The sequence below is a fragment of the Orcinus orca genome, chromosome 10 (genome assembly GCF_937001465.1).
Source record: "Orcinus orca chromosome 10, mOrcOrc1.1, whole genome shotgun sequence".
Lineage (NCBI taxonomy): Eukaryota > Metazoa > Chordata > Mammalia > Artiodactyla > Delphinidae > Orcinus > Orcinus orca.
The window spans coordinates 105,566,201-105,590,655 of NC_064568.1; the positions used below are offsets into that span (position 1 = coordinate 105,566,201).

Here is a 24,455-nt window from a genome sequence, read left to right on the forward strand (position 1 = left end):
TTTCTGTCTTAGAGCATAAAGCCTTTCTTCAGCATTATATCCTTAAATTCCTTGATTCTTTTTAATAAAAATTTGAGGAACTTAAGGGAAAACCAAAAATGGAATTTACATTTATGTACATGTGTGTATGTAAACGTATGTACATATATATACATACAATATTTTTGTTTTTGTTTACTCACTTTTATTTAATGTCTTTGAAAACCGAACTGTGAAATTAAAGCAGGAACTTGTTTCCAGTTTTCTGGAGGAACTTAAAAACATTTTGACAGAATCTAGCATCATCTTGTATCATGTTTGTACAGCAGGTGAAGAAAACTTATTTGAAAGTATTGATTTTATGCTAAAACGCTCTGCCCAGGACTTAGCACAGCACAGGCTCAGGAAAGGCCTATAGACCTGAACCTGGGAGTGTCTGGGCCTGAGCTTACCCTCTGACAGAGCTTCCTTGTGTCATCCTGGTAGACCTGTGGGTGCCCATAGAGTTAGAAGGCTCACGAGGAGCCCTCTGGTCCCCCGGCCCTGCGCTCTACTCTGCTCCCTCGCACACTGCCCAGCCTCTGTTTCAGCCCAGTCCGAGCCACAGGAAAGAGGGTACTGTTTTCAGAGATTATATTTTGTTTTTCCTGAATATCCTAGTCATTTCCATCACACAAGCCGTGCATTCCGTGGAAGGTGTTTGATTTCTTTATATTGATATAAGGATTGTTGGGTGTTCTGTTGATGTACCAAATTAATTGTACTGCTTATTATTTGTAAAATACATTTGTTTTAGAGAACTTTTTCTCAGAGGCTTAACTTGTCTTCTGTATTGAATAATGTACAGTGCAATCAAGAGGTGTTATTTTTGCCTTTCTATAGATTTTTAGTGGTTTTAATTAAGCTACCAGCCATTACAAAAAAAAAATATCTGGAGCTTTTGTGCCTTCAAATCTTTAAAAAATTACTGTAGCATGCATTCTGTATTAGGTGTTTCAACAGTAAAGCAGTATGGTAAGACTTAGTGCCTGGGGAGTGTGTATCTTATTAAGGCTGTGCTCCTCATTTGGTAGGTATTTTGGATCAGTCTGCTGTGTGGGTTGATGAGATGAATTACTATGACATGCGCACTGACAGGAATAAAGGGATTCCTCCCTTGTCCCTGCGTCCTGCTAATCCACTCGGCATCGAGATTGAAAAGTGAGTACCGCCTTGCCTCCGTTGTCTTTATTTCTAGCTGCTGAAAAGTTCTGTGCACTCAGTGAAGAGAGTCGGGCTCCAGGAACATCCAGGGAAGCACAGTTGAAGACACTCTGTTGTTGGGAGTCGGGCATCATCTCTAGGAGCTTGGTCAGCTTTGCTAGAGCGAACCTTCCAACTGGTTAGAACTGTTGGCGAAAGCTACTTACCTCTTCAGTTTTTGAGTTTACATTTTGTGAAGAGGAAAAGTATCTTGAAATTTTGAATAACTAATACTTTTAATGATATGAGAATTAACGGGCTGTCTGGAGTTGGTGAGTTTAAATATTTAGATGGTACTTGAGATTAAAACAGAATTTTCCATGTGCTTGGTTTTTCAGGATATATTTGGCAGTAGGTAGAAGCAAGGTAGTCTTGTCATTTTGTTTACCACCCCTACCTGTAATTCATACTTAACTCAGACTTACTTTACCAGAATTGTGGCAGGTAAACCTTACAAGATGTCTTGGACCAAATCTAGAATTCCCTGTTCTCATTCCCTAGTACAGTGTTTTCGTAGATTTTATAATCAGTGCCTTTATCCTTGCAGCTTCCTTAGTCAGTTCACCTAACACGTTAGTTGTTTCTGACTTGTCTCTCGGCCTTAGTGACTCTGCTGGTGAAGTTACTACTGAGCGTTTCTCCATAAGCATTTCTGCAGGCGACAGATTAGTTCTGCTAATGCTTTAGCCATAGTTTATTTTAGGTTTTTCTAGGAATGGAGAAAGTTGTCCACTGAGCTTTATATATTTAACCTTCAAGCCTACACTTGAAGACCATTAGTAAATCAAAAGTAAGCTTCTTTTTCACCTGCTGGGGTTTGCCCTGGCTGAGAGGGAGGGAGCACGTGTTTGTCTTGGGAAGTTGTCTTGTGTTGAAAAAGGCCTGGGGTTTGGCAGCTTTTAGTGAGCGAGGACTGTCCTGGGTCACAGCTGGGAAGCTCTTTGGCCAGCGTGGGTCATTCTGGAGCTGTTTTAAGGGTTTCAGTACCCGATAAATTAAGAGTTTAAGGATCAAGAAGGTCCAGGAAAGAAAAGTAATTGCTGGGTCTTTATTTGAGCATAGTTTCCTGCATGAATGGACTTTGTGGTTGAGAGTAAACCTCTCAGTGGCCTGCTTCAGTGGCCTGGATTCGGCTTCTTTCCAAGGCCCACCACAAAGGAAGTGTGGAGCAGAAGCGTTCTTTGGATTGTTCTTTTGTAAGGAAGATAACAGTTTTGCACCCTTGTACCGGGATTATAGGAATATGGTGTGACTTTTGTCTGAGCCTTAGATGGAACTATCAAAGTTAGGATTAAATTGGTTATTTACTATCATAAAATGGATTTCCTTAATTTTTAGTTTAGCATGTAACTCACCCCTCGTTTGATCTCTTTACCTTTTCATGTCCTCTTACTTTTTGATTGTCTTGATTGTTCCTGTTACTGCCGCTGCTCACACAGGGGTTCAGCTTGAACTCTCTCTTACAGCTCTTTTTCTTAATACATTTCGGGATAATCCCGAGGTAACGTTGGTAACCAGCCAGAAGCACTAAAAGTGCCTGGCTCTTTAGAAGTTGTTTTTCTTCTTCTCTGAGGCAGTCTAGTTGGGTCTGAGCCCCTCTCTCAGTTTAACTCTTGGCCCTCCCGTTACTTGCAGGGTGACTTGGAGTCTGCTCAGCTTCCTCAAGGTGCAGACTGGGCGGCCTGGGTCACGCGGCGTGTGCGTTTCAGCTGTGGGGACGCTTACTCGCAGTGGGCGCTGGTTGGATGTTCGTCGTCGTCACCGTGATCCCCTGCTCTTCTTACATGTGCGCTACTCAGTGCTGTGCCCCCAGGGAAAGAATCTTCTTATGACTTAAGATTTCAGGGTGATGAATTGTATTCAGATCTTAAAATAGTATTATGTACATTCAAGAAGTGCTTAAATGGTGATAAAATTTACAGTAATATTTCTTTGAAGTTGTTACTTGAAAGTTTCAGAAATAATCTGCTTAGCCATGGAATAACTAAAGGATAGTTTTTGAAAAGGTAAAAGCTTGACTCGCATACAAATACAAAATGCGCACGTGTCCAAGCTTTTATTTAATTCATTAATTAATGGGAAAACCAGTGAAATGTTAAAACCAGTTCAGGGGGAATTCCAGAGGACAGACATAATGGGCAGTGAGGAATGCTGAAAGGTGCAACACCGGCCACTTCTCCTCAGTAACCAGTTGCATCTTCACCTGACACGTATTTCTGTGCCAGGCATCCCTGGTCACCATCAACCCTCCACTTCTGCTTCTGTAACAGAGCTGCAGAGCAGCGACAAGGCATGGATGGGGGAAGATCAGGGGACCCTGGGCAGGCCCTCCAGACAGTGAAAGGATGGCCAGGAATCTTTTTGCCCATTTAAAGTCTTTCGCAAGTTTTCTGGTCAAAAGGAAGAGTGGATAGACGGCTTCCTTGGTGGCGCAATGGTTAAGAATCCGCCTGCCAATGCAGGAGACACGGGTTCGAGCCCTGGTCCGGGAAGATCCCCCATGCCACAGAGCAACTAAGCCCGTGCGCCACGACTACTGAGCCTGCGTGCTAGAGCCCGTGAGCCACAACAAGAGAAGCCACCGCGATGAGAAGCACGCGCACCGCAATGAACAGTAGCCCCCACTCGCCGCAACTAGAGAAAAGCCTGTGCGCAGCAATGAAGACCCAGTGCAGCCAAAAATAAAATAAATAAATTTAAAAAACAACAACAGCGTTCACTTAAAAAAAAAAAAAAAAGAGTGCATAGAGATACTAGGAAGCAAGAAAATGGAAGGTGAAGGTAGGAAAAGGTATAGAAACCAAGAAGAAGAGTATATAGTTTGGCCAGAAAAATGCTTTTCCAGGTTCCTTTTCACCTTTTAAAGATACTGTCAGGAAAACTGCATTTGTTTTATTGAAGTCTGACTTCAGATAGAGAAGCCTTATTTTAGAAAAAGAGAGTAGGAAAGGAAAAGCAGATGTTAAAATATTGGTGTGGGTTTTATTTCCCTGACTCTCTTAATATCTTTTAGATAAAAGCTTTGGTCCCTGTAGAGAATGGTGTTAACATTGAGGTTAGAATCCCTGAGAGCATTTCCTTTTACTATGTCTTTTATTTCTGTTTCTTAATGTCATTTGGGGTTTCTTTTATAATTAAAAGACGGGAGAGGACCTATTTTAAATTTTTAAAAAAATGTCATCAGAGAAGGAATAACAGGATTTAATTACTTGCTTGTTGAAATATACTAATTGAGAAGGTTTGAAGAATTATGACTGCTTGTTATAAAGTACCATGGTCCTGATGAATTACCAGACTAAAGTAGTGAGGTCGCCTTTGGAAGAGGAATCAGCTCCTGGTAATTACAATGCTGAGTGTTCATGGCAATTCTCAGCCCACAGTCAAATGCACAAGGTGGAGCCAGGAGGAGCCTTGCAGTGTCGTGGCCACTTCATGTGACCATGAGTAGCAAGCACGAGTAGCCGAATACAGTGTTGTTCTTTGGTGTGAGGCAGAGTTTAATAAATGTTTCATTGGTGTGCTCGGTGTGCGCGCTGCCGTCTTTCAGCGCACAGGCTTAACACCTGGCGTTTATGGGCCTCCTTCGGCTGCTGAAGTTCTGCATATCCCTAGAGTTTTAACTGATGTTCTGCACACATGGTGCCTTGATACTTATAAAAATGTTACTAATTGCTCAGAAAAAAATAACTTCACTTTGAACTGAGACTAGGATTTGCTTGTAAAAAGTCTGTATTTCTGATTTACTATACTGTCACAAATACGCATTCTTTGCACTGCTTAAAATTATGATGGAGACAAACTTAACTGAAAAAGAAGGTAAAAACAGGTTCATATTAATAAGTAAAAGCCTTCACTCTGTTTTATTTCTTAAAAGTACTCTTTGCCTACTAGGAGAATATCTATAAGTAATGTTTTTGGAGACAGTACATACATGGGAGTTAGGGCCTTAAAATGGAGCTTTGCCCCTCCTGTTTTTATGGGATCTGCAACCTTTTTGTGAAATTACTACCTGGGAAGAGCTGTCTAGAGTAGTCAGTTGATGCACCACTAGTATCTTTATTTCCACAGAGGCTTCATGAACAATGCAGGTCTGACTTGCTCCTCATCAGTTTACTTTCCAGTACAAAGAAAAGGTGGCCAGTTTTCCTGCTCCATTTAGAAGACAAGGAAAGGTGACAAAATAATTCTTAGTATGAGTGTGGAAGGGAAAAAAGCCTTGGGTAAATTTTCAGAAATGTTATGAAAACAGATTTGTGGGCTGTGATGTAGTGCCTAGGTCCATAAACTGGACCAAAAAAGGAAAAAAAACACACAACGTAAAACAAGCTCATAATATTTAAGGTGCAGAGTAACACTGGTGCTGGAGTGAAAGCTATGAGAATTGAGTGTGACACACACTTGGAAGAGCCCCCTTTCCTCCTATCTTTCTACCTGCAGGTCAGGAGAGCGTGTTCCCCTTGGTGTGAGCACAGTGATGCAGCCGTACCCAGGCTCCTCTGCGCGGGTAGTTAGACTTTCTCTCAGAAGGGTTTTTGTTGTTTTGCTGGCTCGCGGGTCATCACTGCCAGTCGTTCTCGTACTTGAAAGTGAATGCTGCTGTGTTGAGAGCATTCCTGTTTTGCATCTGACCACTGGGTCAGTCAGGTCCGTGTACCTGGGGCTTCATGGCTAATCCTTTTTGGAAGGTGTAATCTGAGCTCACACTGCCATCTAATGGGGAGCTTGCGCTGTAGGGGCATGAAGCTTGTCAGCTACTGAAACTGTTGGTTCCTTAATGAAAACACTTCCCATGTTTACATGGTAGACTCTGTGTTGCTTTCATCCTCCAGTTAGTGGGTTTAGTTTGAATCACTCAGAATATACCTTGCTGTTACTGACTTGCTAAGCCATCACTTCACTTGGAGGGTCAGAGCCTAAGATCCAGTTATTGTGGACAGAGGTTTAAGTTTTAACTCTCCAGACTTCGTGCTCCATTGACACAGTGTTTCTGCCCTTCCTCATGCTGTTACCAAGACCATTAGCAATTTTCTGCATTCTGAATCACTGTCTCCCTCAGTTTCTATCTTTCTGGATTTGTAGTTGTGGGGTTTTTTTCATGCCTGAGATTCTCTGGTTCTTTAATTGGCAATAGAAGTGTGGGGTCCTGCTCTTGACTGTTTACATGCAACCTCTCCGGGGCTGTTGCCTGACTGTAAAATGGGAATACATAACTCATGTTGTTACGAGAATCAAACAAAATGGTTCTTACGAAGAGTCTGTTAAATATAGAGAACCAAGTGGAGAGAATAAAAGTAACAGCAAGTAACATTTTTGAGCATTTATCACATGTCAGAAACTGCTAAGCCTTCCACACTGCATTACCTACTTTAATCCTCAAAATATTCCTAAGAGGAAGATACTATGATCCCATTATCCTCATGAATAAATGGAACCTTAGAGAGGTTAAATATCTTCCTCAAGGTTATTCCAACAACGCTAGCCAACTTGTAACTACTGCCGTGGGCCGTCTCTGCTTTTGTGGGTACACTCCCCACAGAGCATCATTGCTTCCCGTGTTGTCGTTCGTTGTCTCTTTTTTCTGGATCTTCTGTTTCACATTCATTTTGAGGTGTTTGCAAAGAAGATCTTATTTTGGGATAGACTCTTGACTCAGGATGCCTTCAGCTGTGAGTAGCAGAAACAAAAATTCATTCTGGTTTAAGCAAAAAAGATATTTATTTTCTCATAATATACAAAGTCCAGAGATGGTGGACTCCACGATTGGCTGAGTCTGTGGCTCAGAAGTGTCACTGAGATGTAAGGAGCCTGGGTTTGCTGTTCTGCTGCTCTTTGAGTGGCACTGATCTCCTTCATAACTGTAGAGTGGCGTTAGAGGTTTCTAGTGTCGCGACGACAGTAATACACAGGAAATAATAGTGTTAAAATAAAGATCCAGTATTGCAGAAACTGTAATAACACACAGGAGATAACGAAGCTCGGTAAAGTCTGAGGGCAGAAAGACACCGTCTTTTCTTAGTTCTCCTTAGAAGTGTGGAGGCCTTTCCCAGAAATGCTCCAGCAGCTCTTTCCTCAGACATTGTGGTCAAAATCCAATCACTCGCTCAATAGCAAGGGGAGCACGATAAGCACAACTGCTGAGGATTATTCGTGTTCGTACTCAGTGAGGCGTGGACACCCCACTCTCTCTGCAGGTGGTTCTGTCCGCGAAAGGGGAGGGGACGTCGGGTCTTGGGCTGACGGCGGGCCACTTGTGTGGTTTGGATCGAACTGTCTGACTCCGTGACAGAGTGTTGTCATCTTTAGTGTAACTTGTCTTATTCTTGTACGGCTGATTCCTAATCACTCTTTTTCTAATTTAAATGTATAGTAAGATTGGTAAGAGTTGAATGTCTTCAGGAAGAAATCACTCTAAAATAAACTCATTCTTAGGGGTGATTATGAGGGTTTGAGAACTAGGACTTAGTGTTCTGACCAAGAGAGATCCAGTACCTTTCAAAGTCTTGACCCGTTCAGGTGCGTGAAGGAGCTGTGTGTACAAGAAGTGCAGTGGGTGGGGTGGATTAATGCTTCAGATCTCAGTGGACAGCTCTCACGTGGCCCCTTCCAAATGTCGCCACTCACACTAATGCCAGCACTCAGGGTCAGCCCCTGCCCCCCGGCTGCGCTTGAAGGGACGCACAGGGGTGCAGAGCCCATGGAGTCCTGCGGAGGACGGTGTGGGGAGGGGCTCCCGGGGCAGCAGAGTCCTCTCGTAGAGCCCACACTAGACTTCAGGCCTTTATCCTGTGATGAAGCAGACCCTGTACATGTGTAAAAACAACAACATAGGGCATTACAGGTGAGGTGTTACTAAGGTTTAGGGATCAGATCAGTTTTAAGTGTGGGAAGTTCTAGATGGTTGGGATTTGTTATCTTTCAATACCACCAGTTTAAGCATCCTAACAGTATAGGATATAACCTTTTGTTTTTTAACTTTTTTTTATAGCTTTATTGAGAAATAATTGACAAATTTGTAAGATGTTTAAAGTGTACGTCTTAGTGATTTGATTTACGTGTACATTGTAAAAGGAGTCCCACCATCTAGGTAACTAACACATTCATCACCTCACATATTTACTTTCTTGGTGGGAACATATAAGTTCTATTCTCTCTATGGTGTTATCACCTATAGTCACATATTACACATTAGATCCTCAGACCATATTCATCTCGTGAGTGAAAGTTTCTACCTCTCCCTATTCCCCCATCTCCAGGCAACCGCTCTCCTACTCTATTTCTATAGTTTGACTTTTTAAAAAATATTTCACATATTTTGCACATCTGATAAGGGGCTTATATTTGCACATCTGACAAGTGGTTAATATCCAAAATATATAAAGAAGCCTACAACTCAATAGCAAAAAAAAAAAAAAAAAAAGCCAATCTGATTAAAAAATGGGCAGAGGATCCGGACGTTTTTCCGAAGAAGACACACGAATGCCAACACGCACATGAAGAGGTGCTGAGCATCACTAACCATCAGGGAAATGCAAAGCAAAGCCACAGTGAGATCCCCTCGCACCTGGCAGAATGGCTCACAACAAATAACAAGTGTTGGAAGAGGTGTGGAGGAAAGGGAACCCTCCTGCGCTATTGGTGGGAACGTAAATTGGTGCAGCCACTGTGCAGAACAGCAGGGAGGGCCTCAAAAAGTTAAATATAGAGCTACCATATGACCCAGCAGTCCCACTTCTGGGTATTTATCCAAAGAAAATGAAAACAGGATCTCAAAGTTATCTGCACCCCGTGTTCACTTGCAGCATTAATTACAGTTGCCAAGATATGGGAACAACCTTTATTCACAATAGCCAAGATATGGAAACAATGTAAGTGTGCATCCACGGACAGGGGGTTAAAGGAGTTGTACGTGTGGGTGCCCAGGCTCGCATTGTTACTCAGGAACACAGGAACGTTACTCAGCCGTGAGAAGGAGGACAGTCCTGTCATCTGCAACAACGTGGGTGGACCTTGATCTCAGTATGCCAGACAGGAAGACAAAGTTTTTTTCTTTTTTTAAAACTAAACCCATTGAGTAGTACTTGCTGTCAGACCTGTGGGAACTGCGTGGCCTTAGCCATCTCACTGTGGCATACAGCTTCTGTATTTTTTAGTTTCGTGTCTGCGTTTGGTGCCTCTTTGCTTTATTTGCTGTCACTGTCTCAGAGCCTTTTTTGTCCTGTCATACTTAACTCCAGCTACTCTTCTCACGTTGTGCTTTGATGATGGGTAGGAACCACCCAACGAGAGTAAAGCTGCAGGGCCCGAGCGAGGGAGAGAAGCTCAGTTTGGCTCCCAGAGGCCCTTTCTGCTGCTCTTTTGTCAGTTGTATCTTCAGTGTCTTGAGTGTGGACCTGACCCTTGTTAGGTGAGAATTTCATGGAGTTGAATAATTTATAAAGACTGTTAATAGCAGGGATTTAGTTGGTATCAGGTGATTCTGTGGTACTTTTGATTCTGTTAAGACTATTTAACTTCAGGACTACATGGAGCGCCACGTTGACGAAAAAGCAGTAGGTGGACCGCCATGCCCTTCTTCGCACTGATGAGGCCCCACTGGTGCACCAGGCTGTCCTTTCCAGCTTAGACAGCTCCTGGGCAGATACCTCCCGGTGGTGAAGGTAGAACTGTGGCTCGTGACCCTTGCCTTTCAGAGCGAGCGGAAGGCTCCTGGGTGCCTCCCTGGGGCTCAGCTAAGTCTCCACTCAGCCATATATTCCCCCAGAGTTCCAACGTGGAGGCATGAAGTATAAATAAATAAAATGATAAAAACTTCCAAAGGTGACAGGATTTTATTACTAAGTAAGGTATCAAACCAGCATGAAGAATCTAAACCAAAATAAACTTCAAAAAATGCAGTTCTCCAACTCCCTCTCAAAGACTCTGGTGACAGTGACCAGCGTGCCTATGGAGCACACACTCAGAGGCACACCTGCTCACACACATCCCCCAAGAAGATTGAGGCTACAGTTATTCTTCACTCTTGAAGCCAGTGAGGAAAGATTAAGGTTGACTTGGTCTCCAAGTTACTAAGACTCAGGTGATGCCAGCTTGGTATCCACGGCTCCCTTAGTCTCATCTCACCTTGTCTGTTACTCCCATGTTAAACCTTTTCTTCCCCTAATTAAGGAAAACTCCGTGGTGAGAGAGGTTAAGTGTAACAGGAGGGAACATGGGACCTCCTGGCCGAGGTGCCAGCCTCCGTGTCCAGATGCAGGGTTTCCAGGGGAGATCGTGGAGAGCTGTGTTTTGGACTTGTGTCCCTTGCCCTCTGGGGGAGAATGGGGACAAAGGAGCCAGTAGAGAAGAGGAGGGTGGGCGAGAGCTGCTGGAGGGTGTGACGGGCTTCCCGGCCACCCGGTCAGGGCCCCCGAGCCCAGGTGAGCACCTCCCTCTCCCTGGAGAGAGTGGGCTCCAGGCCTTTGCCAGTTGTGCCCAAGGGGACTGGTCACCTGCAAGGTGAAGGGCTCCAGCGGGCAGTGCTCGTGGGTGGAGGTGGGATGTTGCCCTTGGACAAGGCTGCCTAACTTCTTAAATGAGGCTGTGTCTGTGATAATGTGGCATTGGGACTCTCAGAGAAGTCATCAGACCTGCACACCTTTTCTTCCAGGCTGGGGATAATTTCTCCCACTGAATAAATTTTAGAGACAAAATAATTGTGTGTCCCGTATGGGGGTGGGGAACAATTTCAGTCAGAGGGGAACGAGGTAAAAACGACCAGGATGTTTGCAGGAAACTGTGATCCCTTTGAAGTTGCTGGAGCTTCAGCTTCGAGGATTAGGGTAGCAGAAATGAGTCCTGAGAGAGAAGCAGGTTTGGGAAGTGGAGGGACTTGACCGCAGAGCTTGGACTTCATTCTGCAGGCGGAGCGTGGGCACTGTAAGGGCTGCTCGCTCACAAGCCCTCAGTGGGCCGGGTCCTGCCCAGTTCTGTTTGCTCTCAGACACAACTTGCTCACCTCCAGTGTGGAGCCTGACACCTGTGGTAGGTACTTAATTCGTGTTTGAATGAATAGATAAATGGACTGATCGAGAAGTTGACCTTAAAAATGTGGGCAAGAAAGTGAGCTACAGATAAGGGAGTGTCAGGTAGTGTAAGCTTTTCTTGATCTAGACGTGGGCATAGAAACATGGATACTATATAGATCTGATTTTATCAGTAGGGGTCATCAGGCATCAGTGTGTCTTAAAACAGCTTTCATATAGGTCTTGAACAAAAACCATTGTAACAAGTTGATTTACTGTTTTTAATTTCAGTGTACCCAAATTTTGATTTTTATCTACTGAGTAGGAAATGATTTCATGTTTGGATAGATTTCATGAAGTATCAACTCAGCCTCTTTAAATCTTATATTCGGGCTTCTCTGGTGGCGCAGTGGTTGAGAGTCCGCCTGCCGATGCAGGGGACACGGGTTCGTGCCCCGGTCCGGGAAGATCCCACATGCCGCAGAGCGGCTGGGCCCGTGAGCCATGGCAGCTGAGCCTGCGCTCCACAACGGGAGAGGCCACAACAGTGAGAGGCCCGCGTACCGCAAAAAAAAAAAAAAAGAAAAAAAAAATCTTATATTCTTTTTTTGATGTAATTTCTGTATTTTAACTAATTTCCTATCTTACATATACAGTCAAAGTTTATATGTTAAGTTAGCTGAGGTGTAGGAAGTATATTTTTTTACACATGCAAACGTAGGCTCCATGATGTATCGTGTATCATTGTAATGGTTTGTATTCACGTTTATTACTGTTGGTTACATCTTTGTAGTAATAGCACTCAAAATATATCTTAAACCTTTTCCTCCCTCAGAGGTAAATTTCCCCAGAAGGACTTAGAAATGCTGTTCCCTGGAATGAGTGCTGATTTTACAAGTGAGAACTTTTCGGCTGCCTGGTACCTCATAGAGAACCACTCCAACACCAGGTTAGTGGGTGCTGGGCTGTGTTGTGTGGTTTCACGGGGTGCAGCTCATCAGACTTCAGGTAACGCGGGTTTCCCTCTGGCTTTGCTGCTTAGCAGCCCTTTGACCTTGGGTGAGCTTGTGAACATCTCAGAGTATCTGTTTCCTTATTTATAAAATGGGATCATTAATCAAGAGGACCCCTATTTCCTACTATCATGTTCTTTCTATATGTTTCGTTATTTATGCCACCCATTAAAACTTTGGAGTCTCAGCTGTGTCCTGTGTCTGAATGTGATCCCCCTCCCTACTCAAGTAACAGAATTCTCGAGTGCTGCTTTAAAACGAGGAACACACCTCCTTCCCTGACCAGAGAGCAAAGGAAGATGAGTTATTTATCATTTTGCAAAGACTTGGCTTAAAATTAGCCAAAAAATAAACAAGGGTCATATATCCAATTAAAGTCCTCCTTTGTATCTGCTACGTATAGTTTACCCACCCTCTGTACAAGAGCAGATCTGTAACTTTTTCGCAAGACTGGCTTAAAACAGTTATATTTAGTAAAAATGTTGTAATAAATCAGTGGCTTAGTGTTTAAAATTTGTATTCTTGAAAAGCCAACTTGTTAAAATATACCTTAGGCGAAATCCTTCCCTCACCTATTGGGATGAAAACCATTATAGAAAACAGGAAAAGTTGGTATATACCTAGAGTAAATTTGGCCTGATAAATTTTTAGAGCAAATGCCTGTCACTTTCTTTGTGGAAGATGGTTCTGAGTTCACATTATAGATGTGCTTTTCTGTCACCATGTCAGGATTGATCTCTGTTCTCTGTGTAGGGCCATCTTGGCATTCAAGAATATAGTTAACATTTTATATAGCCAGATTTTCTTAGCTCAGGTGGAAATAAAACTTCTAAAATACAGAGATCTGACTGTTTTTTCTCTGCCTGAGATATAAAGATGAAATAGTGTGATCTGTTTAGTTATTTAAATTTTGAGTTGACCCCCAGGTTTTCTGTAATTTCACTGTTAATGGCGGGGCCTGGTCATGATGGGCTGAAGAGGACAGCGTGCGCAGCTTGTGTCCAGAGCATAGCAGTGGACGTCCAGGGGGTCCTTCTTAGTCCTGTCACCCAGCACTGCATGGTCCAGGTCTCCACATCTGGGAGACGCTCTTCAAAACTCCTTACCTGGCAAATCCTGTGTGTGATTTGGGTCGATTATAAGAATGTCTCCATGTGTATTTACTTCCCAGGGTTCTGACATATGAGGGCTACAGATCTCCTTGTATAGCTGCTGTAACTTTGGTGTTCATAACATGTAAAGGTTTAGATCTAGGTAAGCATTTGAAAGCTTGGTTTCATCTGATTACATACTGTATCAGTCTGTATCCTTCCAGGGTAGGCTTCAGTATTTCACACTTGATGCATCATCTTCTTGTGGCTTCTTCATTTCACTTCAGTTTTGAACAGCTCAAAATGGCCGTCACCCACCTGAAGAGACAGGCTAACAAGAAGAGTGAGGGCAGCCTGGCGTGCGTGAAAGGGGGACTCAGTACTTTCTTTGAGGCACAGGACGCCCTCTCAGGTAAGGTGACCCCCAGCCATCTGCTGGGGCTTCCCCGCAGACACCAGGCCCTGCACGTACGGAGTGTTTGCAGGCTGTGATGCTGAGGCTGTGTCCCTGGGAGCGGAGCTCTGCAGTGGCCACCAGTCAGTCTTTGCGGCCGGGCTGGAATCTCTTTGAAGGCTTGGTACCTTAAGTATTTGTCCCTGAGGCTTTGCTCACCCATCAGACACGTGTGAAGTAGGAGACCACTTTGCCTCCCCGCAGTGTCTGGTGTCCAGGGACGATAAGGAGTTAAATCCCAAGGGTAGAATTCTAGAATTTTAAAAATCCTTGTACAGCCATCAGTATCTTGCACATGGGACTAATTCTGTAGATGTGACCCATTGTGTGTTTGGTCTGGGAAGAACTGGTGATAACGTGTCCTTTCTTTGTAGCCATCGCCCCACCAGCCCCGCACGGTAGCTAACTCCCTCACCCACATACTCATCCTTACATGTGAAGGAAATGGTATTTAATAGAAATGGTATGGCTTTAGACATTTCAAGGGAAGATGTTGGATAGGTTATTTTATTTTTTTCTTTTTAACTACCTTTAATTAATAAAAATCAAATTATTGTTTATCTAGTAAAAAGTAAGATATATTAAAAAAAAAAGTTAGCCCAATTCTTTTTAAAAACAAAGACACCTATAACTGAGTACCTGTATAGCTAAATACCTATAACCCAAACTGTAGACTAAGAGGCCACACCTTCCTCAATTCAGAAAGACTTAGTTTTTTAAATTAATTTGTATTGTTAAAGTTCGGACGTCCTATTAGCTTTTTTAAAACGCTTCTCCTCCTGGGCCAGACACGCTTGGTTGCCTTTTGACAAGTTAAATGTGCATCTGGTACAGCTCTCTGCACGTAGAAGTTAGGTCTTTGAAGGAGTGAGTTGTGAATGCCTGGGAGGGAGCTGAGAAGTCAGGTAAACTTTGATAAAGTCTCTGTGCCCTGCGTTTTTTGATGGTGTGCTGTGCTGCTTTCTTTGTGCTTATTGATATTCTAAGTTGTCAGTGGTGCTATGTCAGCAGCAGAAACTTGAGCATAAATGAACTGAGTTTAGTGTTCTCGAGTTGAACGAAGTTATCGATATGCCTGGTAGCTGTGCACATGATAATTTGCCATATGTGATTAGCAATTCTCATAACTATTGTAATTACAATATTTCCTTAGCAAAAACATGCTTGACTTTTCTCTCCATCCTTTTTTTTCTTTTTTTTTTTTGCGGTACGTGGGCCTCTCACTGTTGTGGCCTCTCCCATTGCGGAGCACAGGTTCCGGACGCGCAGGCTCAGCGGCCATGGCTCACGGGCCCAGCCGCTCCGCGGCATGTGGGATCTTCCCGGACTGGGGCACGAACCCGAGTCCCCTGCATCGGCAGGCGGACTCTCAACCACTAGTGCCACCAGGGAAGCCCTCCACCCTTTTTTTTTAACATATGTATTTGTAAACACATGTATACTTGTATTCATTTATTTATGGTTTTACTTATGTAAATGGCTTCACTCCTGGCAGATTTCAAGAGATTTTATTTGGTGCATTAAATTTAGTCTCACTTATTAGACATTTGTCCTAGAAGTATACTGGTAATTTAAAGTTTAGCAAAGATGATAATGCTGACCAACTACCAATAAGCGAGTGACTCTGTGGCATATAGAAAATGATTTTAATGGTAAATTAGAAAATTTTAAACATACATATATCTAGCTTTTCTATTTTTTGATGTAAATGTACATTACAAAAAATATTAAACAGACAAATAATCAAGAATGACTTACAACTCTACTGTAGGGATAATCACAGTAACATTTTGATGTATTTCCTTTTGGTCTTTTTTCCCCTCAGCTTATATGAGTGCCTATTAAAAAATTGGAATTATATTGTGTATATAGTTGTGTGTGCTAGAAATCTTTTATACGTTAGGTGGCTCCTCTGAGTAATTATTTTACTGTACTTTAGCATTTGATTTGTTTTATTAGTAGCTCTTTAAAAATTTTTTCAACTGTAGTCTTAATTGAAATTGAACTGTAGTTTTAAAAAATGCTTTTTCGGTCAGGTTTTGGTGCTACTGTTATACAGAATCATGTGGATCTGTACGAGTATATGTTCGTACTGTGAAGTGGGTTATGTAGATTAGGAATTATTTGAAATTTGAGAGCATTGATACATTGAAAGAGCTAATAAACTGTCTGCTCAGGTAATTAGCTTTACTTTCCTATTATGAAAAATTTCAAGCATGCTAAGAGTAGAGAGAATAGTACCATCACTTCCGTATATACCTATCACCTAGATTTAACAGGTCATATTTTTCCATACTTGCCTCATCGCAGGTTTTGAGGTTGGCTGGTTTGTGTTTTGCTGATCTCAGGCAGCACGACCTTTCTCTCCTGTGCACTTCAGTGTGAGTCCCCTGATAAGGATGTTACGTACTCGACCACAGCCGCGTGACCACAGCTCAGAAAGTTCCAGTAATCCTTCAGTATCATTCAAGGCCCCAAATTCAAATTTCCCCAGTTACACTTACTTGGTTTGTCCAAACCAAGATCCACATAAGACCCAGACAGTTCATTTGTTTGTTTGTTTGTTTGTTTTCAGTCTCTTAAGGCTCTTTTAAACTAGAACAGTCCTTTCACCTTCGCTACCCGTCTTCGTTTTTCTCATGCTATTGATTTGTTGAAGACATGAGGCTGTTTGTCCTGTAGGATATCCCATATTCTGGATTTGACTCATTACTTCCTCATGGTGCCATTAGCTTATTTTACTCTCCATTGTATTGCTGGGACTTACCTGATTGGATACCAGTTAGGATTCAGTTTTGACCCTTGTGGCTACATGTGGTAGTGTGTGCTTCCGATCTTATCCCATCAGGAGACGTTAGTGTCTATTCTTCCTGGAGAGAGACCCTGGGGTGTATATATAGACACTGGCAGTGTGTATATAGATACACTTTGGAAATCTCTGCTTTTTGTGTTTTGTGGATTTTGGTTTGGCTTTCTCCTGAAGTTCTCTATTTCATTAAGATTTTCATGCCTTTTAGAATTACATTATAATTGAAAAGTCATTAAAAATTCATTGTAATAGGCCCTTGTCGCCAGTTTCATTCACGCGTGTGTCCTACTTCTTTGTTTACGTTGATTCTTCAGTTATGCCTTTTCTGTGTTTTTAAAATTTGAAATTTTCCTCTTTGATCTAGTAGTTTGTAGTGGATTTTTGTTTTTTAAAGTTAGTTTCTAGTCTAACTATATTATGAAAAGAAAATGTGTTTCTTGATAGATACCAGTTTTCTGCAACTGCCTGTTCTCTTCAGGGCACACTGATTGGTGTATTATTATCAGTGCCTGATTAATTACTTATGTTATTTAAGTCTAGGTTATTTATAATAAACATGCCAGACAAATCTCCCTCTTTAATTTTGATTCTGTCAGTTTTTCTTTGTATGTAAAACATGTTTCCTTTGTAACTTTTGATGCTTGGATTCTCTTGATACTATATTACACTGTAAGGTAATAATAATAGCTGCAAAATTGGGGCACTTCCCAGGACTACCGCAGGTTTGGTGATCAGCGGGGAGAACTCAACAGTTGTGTACTCACAGTTGTGGTTTATTATAGCGAAGGGAGACAACTTAGCTCAGCCTGGGGAAGGGCACCTGGGGTGGGGCCAGGCAGTCCCACCCACAGGGAGCCCTGGTTGTCCTCTCGGGTGGAGTCGTGTGGCACCGACCCTCCTGATAGTGATGTGAGATGGTGGCGTGGAGTGTTGCACCCAAGCCTGGGTCTGGAGTTTTTATCGGGACTCTGTCACATAGACACGAGCTGACTCCCAACAGCTGACCTCCATCTCCAGTCCCTCTGCAGATCGAGCCAATGCCAAGTGACCAAAGCCCTTACCATAAACCACGTTGTCAGACTGTGCGGTGCAGCCCCATCACAGAAGATGCTTGAAGAGCTTAGAGGTGACCTTCCAGCAGCCGAGGGCAAAGGCCAACCCCCTCTTTGGGCAAGATTAAATTCTTTACTGTACAGGATTAACATTCCATACCCTTCTTTTTGTATGCATTTGCTTGATGATATTATGCATTAAGTTCCTTTTAACCTTGAGAAATTTTGATTTTGTTTCTCTCTTATAAGCAAGAAATGGTAGGATTTATATTCTTTTATGCCGTTCTGAGAGGTTCTGCCTTTTCATAGAAGAATTTAAGCCATGTACATTTATCATAAGTGAAACTTCTGTCCTTTTGTTCTATAATTTTTTTTTTCATTTTTACCTCTGCTATATGGACCATATTGTTTGCAGATTTGGAAGAAATGGTCTTACATTTTGTTACAGGTTGTCTCTGACTCCTGATGTGCATGACAACAGTTTGTCACATCTGCATTCCTCATGTGCTTTCCTTTTTTCTGGTCTTAATTTAATCTGAAGTCATAGACCTAGCTGCTTTTTTTTTTGCCTTTTCTATTTTATGATTCTGTTTCTAGATTTATTCTTGTCTTTTGCATTTAATTTCATATTTACCACAGTTACTTAAAATTTACCATTTATACACATACATTGCATTGGCTTTACTGTTTGTTGCCAGTTGTGTATGTGTCATCTTTCCTCTTCGGATTTTTTGTTTTGTAACTCTTGTGCGTTATCTGTTGAATTCCTGCATGCAGAAGTGTCTCTTGCTTTCATACATGAACAACCTCTTGGCCATAAGAGAATGACTTTTAAAACATTGATTCAGGGTCTTTTAGTGTCACAGAGAGGAAATCCTGAGCCAGAGTAATTCTTTATTACTTGTAGGTGACTTGTTTATTTTTCTCTCTGCCTAAATGCTTAAGATATATTTGTTTAGCCTTAAATTATTTTAAAAAAAAACCCAAAACACCTTTTCAGGGTATATTGGAATGTAGGTCTTGTTTTTATTCATTTTACCCAACACTTGATGAGCTTTTAGAGCCTATAGACTCACACCTGCAGGCTCTTGACACTTTTCTTTCGCTCGGTCAGCTGTCACTCCCTGGGGTGTCTCTGAGAGGCTTCTTCCCCTGCTGCTTCCCTGCACGGTGCCCAGGGGAGGAGCCCTCTGCTAATTTCCCTCCCTCTCCTGCGTGCTGGGTGCTGGGAAATGGTGTTCTTAAACAGTCCTTTCCTTAAAGGGGTGTTGGAGGTGAGAACAGTAGGGGAGACTCTGTAGTCTTGAAGACTTGGGAAAAAGTCTGCAGGTGTGTCATGTCTGGGCCACCCTGTGTTACAGAGTTAGCTGGATAAATACCTTTCTTTGCCCTTTTGATATCAGCCGTGTTCTTCTCTTGACTGTAGTGGACTTCTTTCGTACACAGTCCAAGGATTCTTTTCAGTGCATCCCAGTCAGTGTACAGTTGGCAGCAATTACCTTCTCGTATGGCTTTTATTTACCTTTAAGGTTTTATGCTGTTTTCTTTATTCCTTTGTGTACCATGAGTATTTTAATTAGAATTTGGCAAGAAGTGTGTCTGGCATAACTAATCTGCCAATGTTAACCTCGGTGTGTTCATTATTATAGTTTTTTCTTTACCATATCCTGCAAAAATATTCCCAGTAGCGTACTTCCCTTTCCCGTGGCTGTCACCCTGCTGTTCCCTTCCAGGCCTCAAAGCCTTGAAGCCCAGGTTCTCCCCCGTTGCGGTGGTGCCTGTGGGGCCTCCTTACAGGAAAGGCCGGCTGTTCCTCAGTCCCTCTGACCCTCACCTGGCCAATCATTTGTTTTAGTGGCAGGTCCAGCCCCATCAGCTGCTCCTTGTGAGAACAGCTGTGGGCCTGGCCTTCTTTACCATATACGCTAGGTGAGGGGTCGCCGAGGGAGGAGGCCCAGGCAGAGTGGCAGCGCGTACTGCTCAGAACACGCGTGGCCCTCCCTCTGTCCGTGCGTTGCTGCTGCTCCAGGAGCGGGTGCCACTCTGTTGAGGGGTGCAGATAACCTTGGCATGCGCTTATCCAGGACCCACTTTTCTAAGTGGGCTCCTTTGTACCTGCTAGTCTTCGAAGGAGTAGTGGGAATTATGTTGTTATTGTTTTCAGTATAACTGAGGAAGGAAAGAATTCATAGAGTACCCAACCAATTTAGATGTAATTTATGTATGATTTAGCCACTCTGATAAAAATTTGGTAGAGTAAGAAGTAGAGAACTAAATGTTTGAAAAGTTCTATATAAATCTGAGTTATTAATACACCTCAACCTAACCCTGCCTACTGTCCTATCTTAGTATTATCCTCAGAGGTCGGCAACTCGACCAAGTTGGGCCACACCTGTCTTTGTACACGTCAGGAGCTGAACATGCCTGTTTTTCAAGAAAACAAGGGAGAAGAGTGTGTGCTAGAGGCCCCCTGAGGCCCCCAAAGCCCTCAATATTTGCAGTGTGCTTCTTACAAAAGTAGTTTGCCAGTCTCTGGTGTAGCCTGAAATGCCTGCCGCACCCAGGCCAGCCACAGCATTCAGTGGTTAGAGCCTGCAGCTAGCTTGTGGATGGCCGTGTGCCTGACACTCCTGAGGGACTCCACCTGCACTCATGCCTTTCCTTAGTGCTCACCTAATAATGGCGTTATATAAATGCTTACATAAATATTATGAATTCTTAAATTGAAATTAGAAAATTCGATGTCTACATTCTTCTGTCAGAGTTCAATAAAACAAATCATTTCTTTGAATCAGCAGGCAATCTTTCAGTCACTGATTTTTCTTTGAGTAGAACTTGCACATACACTTTTTTGTTTCCCAAATATAGATTTATGGTGTTCAGCTGCTTCACATATTTAAGTTTTAATACATGAGAAACTGTAACAAGCCTGTGACTGTGGACTGAGTTTTTTTTTTTTTTTCTTGAGGTTTTCCTGCTTATCAAGGTCACAATTTTTTTAAATTAATTACTTTATTTTTGGCTGCGTTGGGTCTTTGTTGCGGAGTGCGGGCTTTCTCGTTGTGGTGAGCGGGAGCTACTCTTCTTTGCGGTGCACGGGCATTTCATCGCGGTGGCTTCTCTTGTTGCGGAGCACAGGCTCTAGGCACACGGACTTCAGTAGTTGTGGCGTGAGGGCTCAGTAGTTGTGGCTCGCGGGCTCTAGAGCGCAGGCTCAGTAGTTGTGGCGCAAGGGCTTAGTTGCTCCGTGGCATGTGGGATCTTCCCGGACCAGGGCTCGAACCCGTGTCCCCTGCATTGGCAGGTGGATTCTTAACCACTGCGCCACCAGGGAAGCCCCCAAGTTGCTTATTGAGTTATACTATTTAAAAATGTTTTCAGAGAAAATAAAAGGTCAAGTGACCCAGACCTTGGGTTATTTGCATTAGTTTTCTGGAAAATAGGATTGCCTTTATCAGATCCTAGTGTCTCTGGGTCCTCATGCTGGCTGACAGCCTGACGGGTCTGCTGTGTGGAGATGGGCCCAGGAAGCCGCTTTGTGGCAGAACAGGGCTGTGAGCCATGCAGCAGCCTGGACCTGTGGAGTGGCGAGGGGCCTGTCAGTAGCAGAGAATGTGGCTGGGGACTCATTTAGCGCAGACTCTGACTTAGAAGCAGCATTCGAGCAGAAGCTCTCAGGTGTAACCTCTTAACTGCCACCGATAGACCGGGAGCGGTGACCACCTAATAACATGCCACGTGGCCACTGGCTCCCTTCCAGCCAGGACTGTCAGAAACACAGCAGCCTTTGCTCAGGAGCAGTGCGAACAGATGTGCTTGTTTGAAACATAGGCGTCCTTCTAGTTTCGCTTTTTAATATTTGGGCTTTTTTATCTCCATTCCTTAAAGATAGGAAAGTTCTTTTCCATTTAACTTAATCAGTTCAAGGTATGTGGAAATGTTTTATGTCATCACATAATCCAAATTTAAAATATTAGATGAATAACTCTTTTCATTCCTGAATCAACCAAGACAATTAAAAATGCAGTAGTTGGTTTTCCCCCCAAATATATATATTTTTCTTCCTATGAATGTGTTTTTTTCAACAGAGAAGTAATATATTTTTAGAGTTTCATGCAAAATTTGAGGTTGTTTTACAAAAAAGTATAAAAAAGGACAAGATTAAGAGTAGAAACTAATTAAAAGAAGTCTTCGATGTTCAAAGCTCATTTGACCCAGAATTCCCTAACCAGTGAGTCAAGGGAAACCAACTAAATTGTAATTGATTAAAGAAACACACATCAGGTTTTTTTTTTTTTTTTTTTTCCCATCAGTTTTGCTTAGACAGACTTTTTTCCCCTGTAAATCTGCCACTCCTGACTGGTGGATTGAGGCAGAACCTGTCAGTTCCTTCTAAGGAGGAGTTTGAATGTTAGAGAAGAGCTCATGTCCTGGAGTGCTGCTGCCCTGGAGTCCTGCCGGGATGCTGGGGAGTGAGCTGTCCTGCAGCGGAGTGTGTGCTGGAGCATGTCCGAGAAAGGCATAGAATCCTGGCTGTCTCAGCAGCTGTTATTTTGGAAAGAAGTCTTGTATTTGCAACTGAATGCAGTTCCCCACTGACATAGTAGTTCTGTTGTTCCCAGTTTACAGATGTGGAAACAAAGGCTGAGGGGGTTTGGGTCACCTGTCCATGCAGTGTGGGCAGGATGTGGTGAAGCTTCTTGTCCTGGGATCATACCGCTTGAGCTCAAATTTGGGGTTTGGCTTTGTGACCTTGGTCAACTTATTTAATTTTACTGAGCTGTGGTTTTCCCATCTATGAAATAGAAATAACATTAGAAGCTCATCATTGGCTTCTTACCAGATGTGCGTCGTGCGTTAGAAACTTATCATGGTGCTCTGCTTATGGTCATGTCTTGATAATATTTGCCTTGCTATTTTTATTACTTTTACTGTGTCACAGTTTTGCATTTGCAATTGTATTTGGAGATTTGTTTTGAAATTTTTCTTAATGAGTCACCTGAGCAAGCCTGATCTGCTGTTTAAAGCCTCCTCTTCAGTAGGTAAAAGTTTTTAAATATAAATTAACGCTTTCCTAATACTCTTTATCAGAGTCATTCAGATGTGCGTCAGTGTTAGCAAACAACTCCAGTGTAATTCGTACATCCACAAATTGACGTATTGGTAGATGTTACTAGATATTTCTTGAGAACCTCCAGGGAAATAATTACAGACTAAATAGAATATGTATAATATGTATTTTGCCATGTTAAATCCCAAGGCTGAAATTAAATATTTTGAGGTTGATAGATATCAAATAGTAGTATTTCTATTTTGTAGTTGGTGAAACTGAGAAATAGAATGACTTTCTTATGGCCAGATATCAAAGATATTAGTTATTTAAGCCTCACTTTTCGTTTTTAATTCAACCGTCTTTACCACTCAGCCTTGGTGATCAGATGATTAAGTATGTGTATTATGTACTATTTTAATAGCATTAAACTACCATGACTTAATACTGGTGTCTGCTGGTTACTTTGCAGAGTTTGTGCAGAGTTTTTGTGTTTGTGCTTCTTTCTAGCACTGAAAATATGACCATTTTTTATGCTGTTTAAAAATGTCATTTTGATGTAATGTTTTCCCACCCATTAAAATAGCCTATATTTTAACTAGATCCTTTTTTCTAGCCATCCATCAGAAACTAGAAGCGGATGGAACAGAAAAAGTTGAAGGATCCATGACGCAGAAACTGGAGAATGTTCTGAACAGTAAGTTTTGTCCTACTACCCAAAACTATTTATGGACTTCATAACACGCTTTGATACAGTTCTTGGACCTGGTTTCACAGAACAAGGCAGTAAGTTGTATTTTAGTATTTATTTCTAAATAGTAGTGATTTAATGAACATAAAGGGAAATAAAAACATTGAAAATGAATGTTCTCTTTCTGTTTGCATTTTATTTATGAGAACTCATCATTTGAAAGCAAGCCAGTGTACTTCTTAAAAAGTAAAATTTGTTACCATAAAGGAGGCCAGAATATAAATAGCATCATCAAAGATAGAAAAATGCTGCAGCAGTAACCAAGATTGTCATTGACCAAAACCTGAAAAAGCATCTTCAAGTACGTGCCATCGTCAATGCAGATAACATCAGCTACTAGAGTGACAGATACCGAGCTGCTGTCTATTTATTTGTGCCTTACCTTTTTCCAAAACAACTTTAAGGCAGCTGCATACTTGAGTGTTTCCAACTCTGAGACATTTTGTAGGAATTGTAGGCCAAGAGAAACTGATACATGCAATTTGAGGCCCTGTCCACCTCCCCTTCTTTTTTCTGACATCTGTACTTGCAGCTACTTATCCTACTGATTTAGAAGAAACTCATCAGATAAATCAATCCCTATGATAATATTAGTGGCTTAAAAGTAAATTATTCTCTTCCACGTATGTAGTAAAAACATTTGACAAGGAGCAGTAACGCCCAGGGGACTCTCCTAGTCTTCAAGTATAAGCATATATAGCATATGATTTCTCCAGGAAGTAGAGTAGGCTCGAGAATAACGGAAACATTTAAGAACCCCGGCATCGGCTCTTTAGTGATTCTATAAATGCAGGACTGTGATAGCAAGTCAGTTTTGCACGTCTAGCTTAATTTAGTCCCATCAGCAAAAGTTTCTGAGCTTTTTTGTAAATATCTATTTGTCATTGACCAAAACCTGAAAAAGGTTTTGGTCAATGACAAATATCTAAACCTGGGGATAGCTCTAATAATAAAAGTGTTTCCTAGAAAGAAGCTTTAATTTGATACAGGCTTTCCTTGGTAGTAGAATTTGA

The 24,455-nt window shown here is 42.2% G+C and overlaps 1 protein-coding gene across 8 annotated transcripts in view; it reads left to right on the top strand.

Moving 5' to 3' along the window:
• Positions 1–24,455, top strand: part of EXOC2 (exocyst complex component 2) — a 156,271-nt gene that overhangs the window by 36,460 nt on the left and 95,356 nt on the right. For all 8 annotated transcript variants that reach the window (XR_007479480.1, XM_004281077.4, XM_033408014.2 and 5 more), the window contains exons 4-7: positions 1,053–1,179; positions 12,058–12,171; positions 13,614–13,738; positions 23,308–23,388. Coding sequence is in view for 7 of the 8 variants with exons in the window: in XM_004281077.4 (XP_004281125.1) it covers positions 1,053–1,179; positions 12,058–12,171; positions 13,614–13,738; positions 23,308–23,388 (447 nt within the window). In the remaining variant the exon portion in view is untranslated. The remainder of the gene's footprint in view (positions 1–1,052; positions 1,180–12,057; positions 12,172–13,613; positions 13,739–23,307; positions 23,389–24,455) is intronic.